Source organism: Balaenoptera borealis (genome assembly GCF_965194805.1).
Source record: "Balaenoptera borealis genome assembly, chromosome: 7".
NCBI classification, from domain to species: Eukaryota; Metazoa; Chordata; class Mammalia; order Artiodactyla; family Balaenopteridae; genus Balaenoptera; species Balaenoptera borealis.
In genome coordinates this window covers 87,248,510-87,265,525 of record NC_138864.1, presented here as the reverse complement: position 1 = coordinate 87,265,525, position 17,016 = coordinate 87,248,510, and the positions used below count along the sequence as shown (strand labels likewise).

Genomic DNA, 17,016 nt, shown 5'->3' with positions numbered 1-17,016 from the left:
TGAGGGATTTTCTACAAGAACTGTTTCAAGTGTCTTACTGAATAATCTATATGTGATAATGTATTTAAGTTCTCATTTCCAAAGAAACACAACAAAAGTTAATACTGGAAAACATAGTGCTTTGCTTCATAGTCCCAATCTGTCCTTTCCTCATCTTTTCTGTCACCTAACTTTTGGTCCTAGGGTTCATTTTAGAATGGTTTCTATGCTTTCCTCTTTTTCTTGTTTCCTCCCCTCTTTTCAGTGTTTATCCTATTCCTGCTCCACTTTCTGACCCCCTTTCCTCCCTTTGGCATCTCAAGCAGTCTCTCCTTGTTCCACTGTGATCAGAGGCTTAAGGCCTTGTATTTTTAGTTTTTTCCCCTTGTGTCTATTTGTATGAATTATTCAGATAGTTTAAATCAGGTGATGATTCAGTTATATTTTACTAGATCACTACCAAGAACAGATTTAGATTATGGGGAGACTGTGTTATAGAATTAGAGCAAAAGGTGAAAGGTTATCTAACTCCTTCTGCCACTTTTGGCAGGATGACTTTCTAAATATAAGTCTCTCTAAATTTAAGGACTTCCAGAGGTGGTTACTCCTTTCTTTTTTTGCCAGTGGGTTTCTCCATTACAATGTTTTGCAAACCTAAGAGGAAAGAAATTATTCCTTATATTTAACGTGCATGTGCTTTAGTATTAGGCTGGTTTTCTGAAGATGAAAGCACACTGCACTGTCTTAACTGAAATGTATTCTACTTCTTGAATAATCATTTAAGTAACTCAGATCATTTTGTCTTTCTTGATTTCTAGAACCCATTAACAGATTTGGAATCTGCTATTTCTTTGTCTGATTTTACAAGTAATGTTTATTTAAGATCCCATTTCCCAGGAATATGCCTCTTCCCAATCTGGGCCACCACCCTTTTCAGGTTGTGTGACTTGAGTATACTTAGGCACAGAAATTAGCAGTTAGCATGTGGTGATGCTGTGTTTTCAACAATGAAACAGAAGTACACAAGTACATTGAATGGAAGATTTCCTATCAGTAAATCTAATCTTAAGTACATTTTGCAGGAAATTTCTCTTCAGTTCTATTGAGCACCTACAGTGTGTCAGGTTTCCTACTAGGTGCTTGACACTGAGGTGTGTCTTAGGTATGGATTAAGCATTATGCATATTTCACGTATTTTGGTGTATAAAAATAAATGATGGCAACAGGTACAGAATATAGCATGTTTTTGCATATTTAACTATAAACACACATTTGCCTGTTTTTATTTCTAGTTATCACTTTGAAACCTTAATCGTAACACATTTTGTGTTCTCAGATATTCAGAAACTTCTGAAAAGATTCAATTTGGGTTCATGTATTTATGTTGTGATCTCTAAGCATATTTTTGCCAAGTTTGAAGTAGATTTAGATCTGTATAGGTACGATACTTTGGGAGTCTATTATGTACCTGGAAAGAAATAAGATTTGATAATGGAGAAGTATTTAGTTGATCTGTTAAAAACTCATTTGTAGTTTATTCAAGGAGTTAGTAATATTTAACTTAAGGAAAATCTTATAAGACACCTGTCTAAAATTCTGAAATTATTATATACTTCTTGGTTCTTAGGTAAATCAGAACCAATCATAGAAATCAATCATAGAAATTTACGTATGGAGATTCTGTTTTCAACTTTACAAAGTGACTAACTGACCTAAAATACTCTGGATAAAACAGGGCTTCTTGAAATCAAATGAGCTTGTGGTGATTCTGTGTGAAACACTGAAAGTGTGCTGAATTTTAGATTCTTGGGAGTCTTATTATTTAAAAGTATTTTTTTGGTACCTGAATTTGTGTCTATAAGTATTAACTGTATGCTATGTTATTTTCTGCTTGCAGGGTTTACTGGCAATGAAACCATGTTTCCTGAAAATAAATGTATCTGAACTTAGTTTATGGGTAAGAATCAATCTATTTGAATGTATATGTTTTTCCTTCTCTAAAATATATCATTGGTTTTATGTTTTACTTTCAAGGAACTATCCTATATAATGCAGAGGATCTAACAGTTTTATAACGTATTAGGGCTCAATTTTAATGTGCCAAATTGAAGCAAGTTAAGATTAATATTGGATAGGTAGTTAAAGAATTTCAGTTGTATGTATTACCCATGTTTTTTCTGAGGAGCAGTGCATGTGTAAGAAACTGTTAGTAGAAGGGGAGTTTAACTGCAATTGCTGTATAAATCTCCTATAAAATATATTAATTTTGACAACAAGATTGTGTATATTTTTCTTTTTGATGATAGCCCCTTGATTTTGGAGTAACGTTCTTTATTTTAAGGTGCATTTTTTTTGGCATTTTCTCTTGTATATAGAGATAATTACTTCACGTGTGATTAAAGCATTTATTTTTTTCTTCCTAGGCTATGTCTGTGCAATGGCTATATGATGCATCAGTTTAGTTTTGTTTTGCTGTATTTTTCTTTTGTAGGTTATCCAAGGATGTTTTTGGTTATTTGGAACTGTCATACTCAAGTATTTGACATCTAAAATCTTTGGCATTGCAGATGATGTAAGTGTATTTTTGCTTAAACTTGGAAGACTTGAAATAAATCAGACAGGCTAAGAATGAATTACTAGAGTTGTTAAAGTGCCACTATTTAAGCCAAATTCTCAGGTGAAGTCTATTCACCTGATATTTTATCTATTTACTATAATAGAGAGTAAATATGACTATGTCTATAGTCTGTTCTCCAAAATTAATTTCTTGACGTAACTCTCATATTTTATTGGTCTTTCTATATCACAAAGATTTTAAAATTTCAAAGTAAGAAAGCTCTGGAGACTTAAGCTCAAATTTTAAGGCCTCTACAGTCATTTTTCTCTGGTTTCTTTATAATCCCCTTTTGTAACAGATAAAGATGCCACCTTCAGAGACTCTTAAAGACTAGATCATATAACTTATTCCCTTTTTCTTCCAGTTTTCTAGTCAATGCTTATGAAAGGTTTGTAGGTAATTTAATCCAAGTTAATCTTATTAAGAGACATTTTTATTATTTTATTGGTTTTGCTTTTTTTTGGTATTTGGGTAGGAGAGAAAATAAAATGAGAAGAATTCTGCTTTATAACTGTAAAGATTCACTCTATCTATAATTTTGCTTTGCCTATTTTATTTTGATGTTTTGGTAAGCACATTAATTAAATTAAAAGAGAGAACAAGACACCAACCAACATGGAAAGAGTAAAGTAAGCCACATATTTTTTTCTGCAATTTATTTTAATTGACGGTCTTTCTTCCTTCTGTAATAGATTAAACTTGTGGTTTTGAAACTGAGTTCTGTGAAGTTCTGGGACTTCAAGGACTCTTTGGTGGGGTCCATCTACTTCTCAGTCCCCCTGTCAGCCCCTCTTCACCCAGGATAGTCTTGCTTTAATCTCTTACATAGTGGACATTTATACATGTTTTCACATGAACAAAGGAATTGTTTGCTTAAAAAAGATTGAAAACAATGGGCTATTAAAGGGGTGGTCTACAACCTGTGAAAGATATTTTAAAAGTTTAAAAGTATAGCCTAAAATGCATTTATTTATTCATTCATTCAATGTACCTGCTATGTGCCTGGTAGTAGAATGCATCCTAGAGATACAGAACTGAATAAGATACGGTCTAGGGGGAGACAGGGACAATTTCTAGCAACTATAATACAGTGTAATGAAAGCTCTGATAAAAATAAGTAGAGTGGGACTTCCCTGGTGGTCCAGTGGTTAAGACTCCGTGCTTCCACTGCAGGGGGCACAGGTTCTACCCCTGGTCAGGGAACTAAAGATCCTGCATGCCACATGGCACGGCCAAAAATATAATAAAATTAAAATATAAAATAAAATTTTAAAAATTCAAAATGTATTTTAAAAAAATTCATTAAAAAAAATAAGTATAGAGCGCTGCAGGAATACGCAGGAAGAGTCCGGGAAGGCTCCTAGAAGTCACCTGTGAAGGTGAGCACTAAGTGGGGATTGAGTCAGCCGGGATGCAGAGAATGAGCAGGAAGAAAAGGGAAAGAGCCCAAGTCCTGGGTTTATGGAATCTGTCTACTCACTGGGGGAAGGCAAGCCGGTTAAAGTATTAATTCAGGTTAAAGTGACTATTGTCATTTCTATCACAGCCTGATGTTGCACCAGGGCCAAAAAAAAATGCTGTAAAAAGTTATTTCCAAATCAGAAATAAGTTAGTTGCAGCTTTAGTATTTCTAGAAATCTGTAACATTGATCAAGGACATCAGCTCATAAATTCTTAATTTTAAATTTATTTATTTATTTATTTTGGCTGTGTTGGGTCTCCGTTTCTGTGCGAGGGCTTTCTCTAGTTGCGGCAAGTGGGGGCCACTCTTCATCGCGGTGCGCGGGCCTCTCACCGTCGCGGCCTCTCTTGTTGCGGAGCACAGGCTCCAGACGCGCAGGCTCAGTAGTTGTGGCTCACGGGCCTAGCCGCTCCGCGGCACGTGGGATCTTCCCGGAGCGGGGCACGAACCCGTGTCCCCTGCATTGGCAGGCGGATTCCTAACCACTGCGCCACCAGGGAAGCCCCTAAATTCTTAATTTTAACATTGGTCAAAGGAAGAGAATGACAAGGCCACACGGCTCTTGAGAAGCATTTCCACCCACCCTTCTCTGTTAATTAGACACACACTCTCTGTCCTTTAGGAGCCCAGTGAGGCATTTCTCGGTCTATCCTGGATTCCCATCCTTGCTCCTACCAACATTTTTCATGGTAAAATCCTGATGTTGTATACCAGGGAAGCTCAGTACTAAGTGCCCCAAGGTTTTTATTGGGGGCTGGTAACATAGGCATCCTCTGCCTAGCACGTTTTCAAAATTCCAAACTCCCAGAAAGAATGTAGGTGTTCAGTATAAGCCACTATTATCATTTAGGGTGATGGGAGCCTTCCAGAATTCAAGTTCCCTGATGCCAGCTAAGGGTAAACCTTGCAAGCAGGTTTTTCAAAGGATCCCCTTCAGACCTACTATGTTAACTCATCTGAACAGGAAGTTTGTCTCATCTTTTCCTTTCTGCCATGCCCACCTTCTTGGATCTCCCATGAATAAGCATACCACCTCCCAGTCAGTCATAGATTTGTAGAGAGCTTGGGCTCTCTTGGATCCCTCAGCGTCTGTGGACAACTTTCCAGTGCACCAGGGATGTGAGAACTTGTCTCCCCTCATTGGTTGTCTCCTTTTCAGAATCTCTGTAAAATGTCTAGCTAGTCTGCCAGTCTACTGTTCACCAAACGAGTACTGTAACCCTAAGCTGGCAGAGCTGTGAACTTCCGCCTTTCATTTCCTCCTGAGTTTGCTGCTTTTAATGATGGTGTATAGATTTTTTGCTCTCTGCCCCAAACAAGTCAGCTCCTTGCAGTAACAAAGGTTCTGCTTTTCATGGCCAACCCCACCCGGGTAGGACCGTTGGGCTGACCAAGCTGGGGGAAGCAGAGGTGATGTAATGGTGGGTGGGAGCGGCCAAAGCAACAATGCCACAGACTCCCACTATTTCCACACAGAGCTCATCAGTTTTTTTTGGTTTTTTTGGCTGCGTTGGGTCTTCGTTGCTGTGCGTGGGCTTTCTCTAGTTGTGGCAAGCAGGGACTACTCTTTGTTGTGGTGTGCGGGCTTCTCGTGGTGGCTTCTCTTGTTGCTGAGCACGGGCTCTAGGCACGTGGACTTCAGTAGTTGCAGCATGCGGGCTCAGTAGTTGTGGCACATGGACTCAGTGGTTGTGGTTTACAGGCTCTAGAGGGCAGGCTCAGTCGTTATGGCGTTGCTCCACGGCATGTGGGATCTCCCCGGACCAGGGCTCAAACCCGTGTTCCCTGCATTGGCAGGTGGATTCTTAACCACTGCGCCACCTGGAAAGTCTCCCATCAGTTTTTTTGTGAATGCATGTTTCTCCATTTGTTTTCCTTTTGATCAATTACTTGATCCTAATATGGTTTTTGACAGTTTTGTCCAATTTCATAGTTGTTATTGAAAGAGGGGATTTACTAACTTCTTCCTATGCCATATCTGGAAGTCCGCATATTCATTGATTTTTGAGTGTTGATCCAACCTTGTATTTCTCAGATAACCTCACTTGTTTACAATGTATTAGTTTTTCTAAATATTGCTGGATTTGGTTGGCTAATATTTTTAAGGACTTTTGCTGATATTTATGGGGATATTAGTCTGTAGTTTTATTTTCTTGTAGTGTTTTTGCCTGGTTTTAGTTTCAAGGTAATGCAGGCTTCCAGAATTATTGGGAAGTGTTCAATCTCATATTTTTAACGAGAATTTATGTAGAATTGATATTATGGTCTTCCTTAAAGGTTTGTTAGAATTCGACAGTGAAGCCCTCAGGATCTGGAGTTTTGTTCATGGGAGATTTTTCTACTACAAATCCACTTTCTGTAGGAATCTATTGGTGTTTTATGTCTTTAGAGGAAACTCACCCATTTCATATATATCATCAGATTTTTAAAAAGTTATTGTAGAATTCAGTTAGCGAAAAATTCTTATTGAAATTTTTTGCGTATATGTGAATTGTCTTTTATGCTCTTTAATTTTCCTTATTTGGATTTGGAATCAATATTATATTAATCTATAAAGACCTGCTTTTTATTTTTTTGCTATTTTTTCTACTTTCTATTTATTATATTAATATTTTCAAAGCACCACTTCTTTAAAGTCTTCCTTGGTTTTGTTGTATTTCTCTTTGTAATTGAATTCTGTCACCCTCGTTTCTTTTCTTCTCATTTCTTTGGGATTGTTCTGTAGCATTTTCTGATGCTTGAGGGAAAGTGCTTGGCTCTTTTGTTTTCACCTCTCTTATTTTCTGATAAATGCATTTTAAATCTATAAATTTCCCTCTAAGTAGTACTTTTTTGTGTGTCTTACAAATTAACTATTTTGTGACTTTCTTTTTAACCTAAAGATAAGTTGTATGTTATTTAGTTTCTAGCTGAAAGGATTTTTAAAGCCATTCCTAGTTACCATTTCCCAATTTTGCTGCATTTATGATTAGAAAAAAATAATTTGCATTATATAAATTCATTGAGATTTATTGTGGCATAGGATGTGAACATTAAAAAAAATTTTACTTATGTTTGAGGGTAACACATAGTCTCTTTTTGTGAAGTTTGTATTCTCTGTTTGTGAACTTATTAATATTATTCAGATTTTATGTTAACATTTATCTACTTTTTCTGCTTTAGAGGGAAATATTTAACATTTCCAATGAACACTGTCAACTTTTTCTTCCTACCGAGTTTTTCAGTTGTTCTTCTATACACTTTGAATCTATACTGTTAATTGCAAATATTATATGTTCATGATATGTATAACCTTGCTTTGCTGTTTGTTTTATTAGTATATAATGTCATTTTGTTGTCTTTTTTCATATATTTTTGTTTGAATTTAGTTTTGTGAGACATTACAGTAGCTAACCCAGATTTCTTTGGTTCATTTTATCTGGTATATCTTGTTTTCTTCTGTTTTCAACCTTTCTGCATACTTCTAAGTTTGTCTTTTGTAGACAATATGATATTGAATTTTTCCCCTTAAATCCAACTTGAGCATCTGTCCTTTAGTTAGTGAATTTAACCTCTTTACATTAATGGCAGTTACCATATTAGGACTTACTTCTTTCATTTTATTTGAGATTTTCCAAACATTTTACTTTCTTTTTAGATTATTTTCCTTTTCAGTGGATAGGTAGTTTGTGTATGCTATTTTAGACCTATATACTCTCCCTATTGATTTCTTAAACTTATCAGGTTACATTTCTTCCCCAGGAGACAGAGCATTCGAGATTCTTCAGCATATCCCACCACCCTTTATAGTTCCTACTCACTCCCTGACCCCCTACTTCATTTAGGTATCGTTTAGGGTTTTAGTCATGATGTGTTTCAGTTATAATTTATCCCCTTTCCTATGGTTCTTGCTCTTTTAGACAATAATGAATTGAAAGTTTGGCAAATGTTTTCTCATTTGTTAAATGAAAACAATTCCAGCTTCCTCACGTGGCTTCTTGTGGGAAGTAAGTTAGGTGATATAAGTGTGAGCACTTGGTGACATGTGAAGAATTACACAGATGCTGATTGTGAGGCAAAAGGTGTGTTTTATTCCAAGGCCTGCCCATTTTCTACTTCTTTCAAAAAGTCTTTTCCAACCCCTTTTCAGAAATCTGAATTAACGTTTGCTTTTCTTTACTCTATCACACGTTGTCCCTTTGTGATTGACAGATGCCTGTGTGTGTTACCAAGCCTACCGGATACTGTGTAGTGTATTTCACCAGGTTTAACACCTTGAGCAGGGAAAACCCAAGGATAAAAGCCTTTGGAATGTTGATGATGGAGCGTGGACGGCAGGGTGTTGTTGGAGCTATCACTTGTCAGCAGTAGAAGGGAGACTGTGAAGTTGGAGGGTCCAGAAGTAGCCAGGTGTGGGAACAATGAGCTCTGTCATGCAGTGGAAACTATTTTTAGGTACTATTAAGATTAAAATGCATTATTACAATATACGGCATAATCTAATGGTACCTCCCTTTACTCCTTACTAGGCTCATATTGGCAACTTATTAACATCAAAATTCTTCAGTTACAAGGATTTTGACACTTTATTGTATACCTGTGCAGCGGAGTTTGATTTTATGGAGAAGGAGGTAAGATGTGATTTCTCCTTTCTTTCCTTAGGTTTTGGTCCATTCATTTATCATAAAGGGTGCTCCTGTTATTCAGATTCTTACCTCTGTGCTCTTATCTCAGTTTGAAGGAAAAGGAAAACCTGGCAGCTTAAAGGAAGATATTCCTATTTACATTAGTACAGCTTCCTGAAATATATGGTCTTTTCTTATTTTGATAATTTAGAAACATGCATTCAGTCTAGCAATAGTTTTTAGGATGAGTAAACACAGAGGCATTTCAAGTTGCCTCTTTTTAGGGATAGCATTAGTTCAGTGAAGCTCTCAAGCTTTTAAGTTTCCACTCACTTTGTGGTTGTTTGTTTGAATGATCTCATTGCTTTGAAATATCATTGAGTATAAGTTTTTCATTCCAACAACATTTTTGTTTCTAAAACTGTATTCAGGTGTTTAGAAGGAAACCAGAGAGTAGTTTAGTGGATAGTGAGACAGAAGTCTGCGATATTACTTGATGTTCTTGAACAAGTGACTCTCATTCTTTGAGTTGTAGCTTACTAGTTTCTGGTAGTATGCTACAGATAGATATTGTGAGGATGAAAGGAGATACATAGGAAAGTACTTTGATATTTTAAGATCTTTTATATTAAATACCATTTTTTGCAGTACTTTATGAGCTAGTTTGGTTCAACAGACATGTGTATATATGTGTCTTTTTTTCACACCACCCATGTGGCCCCGATTTATGATGCTATTTTATTATCTGTCAGACATTTTTCTTCAAAGCTGTGTGTGTGTATATATATGGAAGTGGCCAACAGTCCTCTGTTGACACATTCATTTTCCCCGATCCCCACTGGGTCAGCCCATGTCCTAAATTACAGACCAGTGGAGGAGAGTGCACCACACAGCAGACTCTTACCAACCAGACATTCTGAGTTGAGCATGTCCTGCAGATGTACTGTTTACTCCAGTGACCTATCAGTCTTCATTTCCTGTGTTCTGGCAAATGGCTTTGACACATAATGGCTGATAAAAAGTGTACAAATGATAGTGTTGAACCTGCTGAAAGAAACTAAGGAAAAGTATCTTGCAAGGCTTTAAAATGCATGCTTATAGCAGATCAAGACTCTTTCAAGGAGGTGGTAAAGGAAGTAGAGTATAGACATCAACAGAGAAATTAGGACTCAGTGGAAATCCTTTAACATTATTGAGGACATGCACGCCGTTACAACCTGAGAGTATGAACCATCAGTTATGTGATAGAAGAAATTGTTTATTGAGGCATAAGATGCCTTCAGTCAATTTGAAGAAAATGGCAAAGCTGTGTCCAGCCTGCCATTCCTCATCTTCATAGGTATCTTCACAGGGACGATGCTGTAGAGACAGAGCACGGTGCCAGTTCAGAGAGGGCATCTCTTGTATGGTACATCCATATAGTGGGGAAGAGGGAACAATTTAACATGATATCATACCGATATGGAAAGACACTTAAGATGTATAATGGGGTGAGCAAAATGGTCCGATCTTATTGACCTATAATTAGCACACATAGAATAAAGTGTAAGAGACCAAAATTCTAACAGTGGTTTTTTTGGTGGAGAGATCATCAATGATTAACTTTTTTTGTAATTTGCATCTTCTAAATTTTCTATAATAATCATATTTTAATTGTATTGTGCTACTAAAAAAAAAGTTACAACAGTGAGGGGGATCTTTGCTTTTTAGATATGAAAATGGAAAGCAATAGTATTTAAAGTACAAGGATACCAAAACAGGAACATTATGACCAAAAACAGACAATGCTGGATAGACCCATGTGTAGGTACTTAACTATGTTTATGTGTATGTACTTAGTATGAAGTGAAGAGAGCACCACATAATATATCAATAAATGGATAAAAGATGCATTGTTTCATGAATATTATTTGAAAAATTGAATTGGGGTGGGGAATCAGGTTAAAGCCTTGTATTATATTATATACCAAACTTCATTTCAGTTAATGTGTTAAATATAAATGAAGCCTGAAAAATTAATTTGAGAAAAATTTCAGTGAATATTAACTTCATTATTAATGAGCATAATACAAGTGCAAAACATATATGAGAATGATTAATAGATTTGTCTGCATGTAACTTAAAACATCTGTACATTAAATATTATAAAAATTAAAAAGGAAATGACTAACTGGGATGATTCTTGCCATAAATATAATAAATGAAACTAGAGATTAATATAATTAGTATAGGAGCTTGTTCAAATCAATAAAAAAAGGTTGCCAAGGGCTCTCACCCTTTCCCAGCACCAAAAACACATCCCCCCTCCGTCCTCCCCCCCCACATATGCAGAAATGGGCAAAGGATGTGAACATACAATCCATCCGGGAGGAAATGCTGATAACGGATTAAAATGTGAAATTCATTGTCTCCTTTATTTTTTCTCCATTTTCTAGTTTTCACAATGAGCATATGTAACTTTTATGCTTAGAATAAAATCAACAATTACAAGAAATATTAAAATAAAAGAACTTACAGTTCTAATAGAACACACACACACATGCATACATCTCTCACTGTGTGGTTTGATTCCTTTGCATTTGTTCTGTGCATACCCTCTCTCTGGTGTATCTTTTGGCATTGAGGAGGTTTTATAATTTTGTTTCCTTTATATTAATACTTGTATATATTAACCTTAGTCCCTTCTGTCAGTTTCCTCCTGAGAGTTATACTGAACTTAGCTAGTCGTTTCTTGCCCCATGCCTATTCCCACCCATTTCTAATTTATTGTAATACTATAATCAGGGAGATTATTTTACTTCTTATATACTCTCCCCCTCTTACCCTGTTTTTAAGAATCCCATTGTATCTTCATTGTCAGCACGTATAACCTCTCATACTCTTCTGTCACCTTTATATCCCCGTCATTGTCGTAGTTCTGTAGGTCATTGTTTTTATTGTACACTATGAGTTGTAGGATCGAAGAACACATTTCTTGGCTGTGTGAAGATTACTCTCCAGTGGATTCCTCAGGAAGGGCTCATGGGAGCAGTAATCCCTGAATTTTTACATGCTCAAAATATTTTATCAGTGGCTTTTATGTGTGAAGGTCAGTTTGGCTAGATACAAAATCTTTGGCTCACCTATCTTTCCTTGAGAATCCTAAATAAATTACTATCTTCTGGTCTAAAGTGTTGCTATGAAAATCTGGTGCTAATATGATTTTCTTTTTAAAAGAAATATTTAAAAAACACCTTTTAAATAAACTTCTGGAATATAATGTTAAAATTGTTTGAACTCCTTATTAGATTTTGTTAAATACTTTTAACACAGTTTTGACATACCTCCTTTTTAAGGTAAACATCTGTATCTTACTACTTTTCTTATATTTATTGTTAACTGTTATTAGCAAATGTTTAACTTTTAAAATAATAAAATAGTTTTAGGGGACTTCCTTGGTGGTCCAGTGGTTAAGACTCTGCGCTTCCACTGCAGGGGGCCTGGGTTTGATCCCTGGTTGAGGAACTAAAATCCCGCATGCCATGCAGTGTGGCCGAAAAAGTAAATAAAATTTGAAAGTTTAGATCTACAAAAAAATAGTTTTAGTTATGATTTTTGTGTAGGTTAAAACATAATTTAAAAATTACAAAATAGAAATATATTTATTTTAAAATAACATGCAAATGTTTATAAAGGTAAATAGTAAAATGAAAACATAAAAATTCTCTTTTTAATGGAATTTCTAACTCATGAAGAATGCATTTTGTATAATGAATTATGAAAATTACTTGTCTAATACAGAATAGTGAGAAAATTGGACTAAGGAGAGGGAAATCAGAAAATGCTACTTACTGTATACTTTGTTGAATTAAAATGTACCAGCATTTTTAATATGGTTGAAGCTAGATTTCTCTTTATAAACATATTGGGGAAAGCATACATCATTTTACTTAATGATGTAAGATTATTTTTGTGAGGGAAAGTGTTGGTAATAAGCAAATCAATTGCAATTTAGAAATTTCAAGCCCAGGATTGTTTAAGACTGTGATCTCAAATTATCGAGAGGTGTATAGAATTACAATGTGTGGGGCTTTCTTAGTAAAAAAAACTTTTCTGTAGTTTTTTATCTGTTACCAAAGAAAACGTAAAAATGTTTTTATTCCTCTTATAAACATTGGTCATTATTGTGTGTGCGTGTGTGTATCTGGAGATAATGGTTATGATTTTTATCCCAGATAAAATGCACAGTAAAGCTCATGCCATTTAAAGGAGTTCTGCTGACCCTAGGTGAATAATAAGTTATGCTCTCTAGTTAGAAAAGTAGTGTGCAAAAGTGAGCAGTAGTCTTTCTAGTCATGTTTTACTCTTACAAGTGTTTGGGAACTGTATTTGTTAGTGTTTTCAACTCAACATTTTGGGGAAGTTCGTTTCTATGGAAATGCATCTTCATTTTTACGATGGGAGTCAGTGGGTAGATTGGACCCTAGATGGGTGAATGCTCATGTTTCTTTACTAACATGTTTTAAAATTCACTTGGATCATGATTTGAAATTTCATTTGAAATAATACTTTCTTCTAACGAAACATCTCTTTGAATTTCAGACTCCACTGAGGTATACAAAGACATTATTGCTTCCAGTTGTTCTTGTCGTGTTTATTGCAATCATTAGAAAGGTAGGTCTGTCACTTAAGAGCACTTTCTCATAATAGAACATTTTCTTATTTCTTCATAGTAGTTACATATACTAGGCTACATGTTAATCTAATGCAATATTTTATATAGATTTATTGAAACACATTCTGTATTTTCTTACTAATAGCCTTTGATGAACATTTATAAGCCTTAAAAACGTTGTGCTGGTTGCCAGCATAAAGTAGACCTAGGGAAAGCATGCTCAAGTTTTGATAGTCATGTATTTTGAACGATAGGGTCAGAGGAACCATATTGACCCAGATACAATTGTTTTTGCTTATGTAAATTATTACTGACTCACTTTTAACTTTTATGTAATATTTCCTTAAAATATTTATATGCCTTTCTAAGTCATTTGTGCAGTATTCATTAACTTCTGGATAGAGTTTATTATTAATCAAAAGGAAAAAATAGAATATTAACTGTATTACTAAACTTGATAAAATAGACTCCCAAGTTGACTTTGATAATGAAATTTTAAGTCCAGATATAAATCAGGCCAGGGAAGTTCCAATCTTCAGTAAAGAGTGATGTAATAGTCCCTCTTTTTTTCTTTTAAGAGTTGGTGAACTCTGTAACTACAGGTGTTTTAAGACAATGAATTGGGGTTAGTCTGTAATCAAAATGATAGACCCTTAAAGTTTTCTGATTTGTAGCTATTATTTTTGTGTTAGTACAATGTCATATATTTGTAGAATATTCTGTACTATAATTATTATTTACGTCATATATTTATAATCTCCCAAAACATTTCATATACCTTATTTCAATTGGTTCTTCAACAGCATTGTGGGGTACACAGATATTATTATTTCCATTTTGACAAATGCAAAATTGGAAGGTCAGAGAGGTTATTACCAGCCTTACATCATGTCTGTTAAAAAAGCAAGGGAAGAGTGAGAATCAGACTGTACCTTTACCCCCCCTCATTGGGCGTTGTATAGTATTCAGCTTTGTAGTCTCACAGCCCTTTTTAAATCTTGTCAGTTTATGGTTAGTCATTTTCTGCTGTGTGCCAGGCTCTGTGCTCTTTGCTTCCTTTGCTTTCTTTATGTGGGTGGGCACCCACTAGGTAATAAAAAAATACTAGATGTTGGCAATCCAGAATGTATGAAAAAGATAGCAACCTGGATGGCTAGAGATGATGAAAATGACTAGATTGGGGTCAAAGAAAGTGGGATGTTTGATGTCAAGAAGAAAGACTTAAATGGAAAGAGGATAATTCTTTTCAAAGACTTAAAAGGCTACCACTTGGAAATAAGATTATACTCATTTTGGCTCCTTAATATTATGGCCAATTCTAGGAGTCAGAGCTTTTGACCAGCATTGATCTGGACTGATTAGGAAAGTGTTATAGGTTTAATCAGCAGCTAGGTGGTTCTTCCAAGGGCTGAATTAAAACCTATCAGGCAATGTCACAGAGGGCATCCACACTGGGGACAGGATTTCAGATTAGATGACCTCCCAGTGACTGCTAAATATGAAAGCACAGTGTTTAGTTAGTTGTGCTTATCAGTCTCTGAGCCAGTTCTCCAGTTATGTGTGTCTATAATTAAGGAGAGGCATTGCCAACAACGTGGGCATGGTGGAATTCACTTAAAGGTGAATCGGAAGCCAAAAGGTCAAGTTTCAAGACCCTTCTTAGTTATTGCCCACCTTTAGGGAGATCATTTAATCTGAGCCTGTTGCTCATTTTTAAAATGAGGATAATAAAACTTATCTGAACAGGGTTGGACATAGATATGATGAAGTACTGTACAAATGTGAGATTTTGTTGTTGTAATTACTATTTTCTGAATTACTTCTTATCTCCATACTTCTGTATTTTTAAGTAAGTAAAAGTTTGAAAGTTTAGAAGATACGTTATTTGAAATTTTCTTTCTCCCAATACAGCTGTTATAAAATGTTTAAAAATCTATTTGCAGATTATTAGTGACATGTGGGGTGTCTTAACTAAACAACAAACACATATAAGGTAAATATGCCATTAATGATTTTGTTGCCTCCTCTGTTTATTAAGTAGTTATTTACAGTGTATTAATTTTATAGTTACATGTTGTACACTCAACATTTGTTAATTGGTGTTTCGATTGTTGCCATCCCCCTTCTCCGCTTTTCTCATTATTCCGCATTTGTGCAGAGCTCAGCATATCACTTGTTCATTCCCCAAATCCCATCCAGTATGATCTGACTGTAGCCCTATACTAATCTATACTTGAAGGATACAGCTTTGTGCTTCAGTTTGGCAGGGAAAACAAATTATTCTGTTGATGGTTTCAGGACCAATGGACAGCTTTTTGAGAGAAGAGCAGGGAAATGTAAAAGTGGACCCATACCTCATTCTTACATAAAATAAATTCCAGATGGAGCAAAGATTTAAATATAGAAAAAAAATATGAAACTCCCAAATAAACCAAGAGATTATTTTTTATAATTTTAGGGTTAGAGAGGCCTTGTTAAGTATGACATAAAGCCTATAAGCTAGAAAGAAAGATTGACAAGGTTGACCAGATAAATTCTTTGGTTTGGTAAAATACTGTAAGCACTGTTCAAAGAAAAATACAACTTGGGGAAAATAGTTGCAAATTATAACAAGGGCCTAATGACCATCATACATAAAGAACTGCTATAAATTAATAAGAAAAATACTAAAAACCCATTTGAAAAATGAGTGAAAGACTCAAATGGGCAATTGAGAAAAAAAAAAAATTCCCATTTTCCCTTTTCCGCTACACTGATGTCCCACAGATCTCCTTTCTGCTCTTTGACCATGACAAGTAGTTTCCTGCCTCTGCAGTTTTGCAGTGGTTGTACCCTAAGTCCGTAATTGTGCCTCCTGCTTTCCGCAGCCTGGCTTGGCGTGACTCACTCCTTTAATCTTTGCTTAAATGCCACCTCCTTCAAGAAGCCTTTCCTGACCATCATTTCTGAGTAGATCCCTTGTCTCGTTGCTTGTTATTCCCCACCATCACACCCTTTTTCTTTCTCTCGGCATTTGTCACCATGTGTGCTTACATACTGATGTGTTGCCTGTATCTCCTGAAGGGGGATGGGGTCATTTCTGTTCAGTTCAATGGTTTATATGCAGTGCCTGGCACATAGGAAAGAATAGCAGTTGAGTGAGTAAAGACTTATGCATGACTTATAGATACATGAAAAAGTGCTCCATCCCATGGTAAAGATAAAAGTGAAAGCCTTTTTACTTATCAAGTTTGTAAAAATTAATAATACCCAGTGCTTGCAAGCGTGGGAGGAAGTGGGTGGAAGGGCAGTTAGTCAATACAAGCAAAACTTACAGTGGGCCTCTCCTTTAACTCTGCAGTTTCACCACTGCAAACGTGTCCCCTAGAAATGCTCACGGAAATGCAGGGGTAATGGTACAGAGATGCCCACTGTGGTGGTGTATGTAATGTGGAAAATGAGAACAACCAAAATATCCACTAGTATGGGATTGGTTTACTTATGACCCAGTCATAAAGTAGAATTTCTTTATGGAAATATTTCATCATACATCCTTGAATTAAAAAATTACAAGACATATAAATGATGATTACACTTTTGTTTAAAATATGAAGATTTTGTATGTGTATTTGTACATAGGAGGGATGTGGAAGGATAAAACTTGTAACTGTTAGGAGCATGGGATTAGAGGATGGAGCCAAGGAAGTTTTAATTCTAATTT

General features: G+C 35.6%; 1 protein-coding gene across 1 annotated transcript in view; it reads left to right on the top strand.

Moving 5' to 3' along the window:
• Positions 1-17,016, top strand: part of DPY19L1 (dpy-19 like C-mannosyltransferase 1) — a 243,399-nt gene that overhangs the window by 59,381 nt on the left and 167,002 nt on the right. The window contains exons 12-16 of the mRNA XM_082399504.1: positions 1,877-1,936; positions 2,471-2,551; positions 8,567-8,668; positions 13,244-13,315; positions 15,260-15,309. Of these exons, the coding sequence (XP_082255630.1) occupies positions 1,877-1,936; positions 2,471-2,551; positions 8,567-8,668; positions 13,244-13,315; positions 15,260-15,309 (365 nt within the window). The remainder of the gene's footprint in view (positions 1-1,876; positions 1,937-2,470; positions 2,552-8,566; positions 8,669-13,243; positions 13,316-15,259; positions 15,310-17,016) is intronic.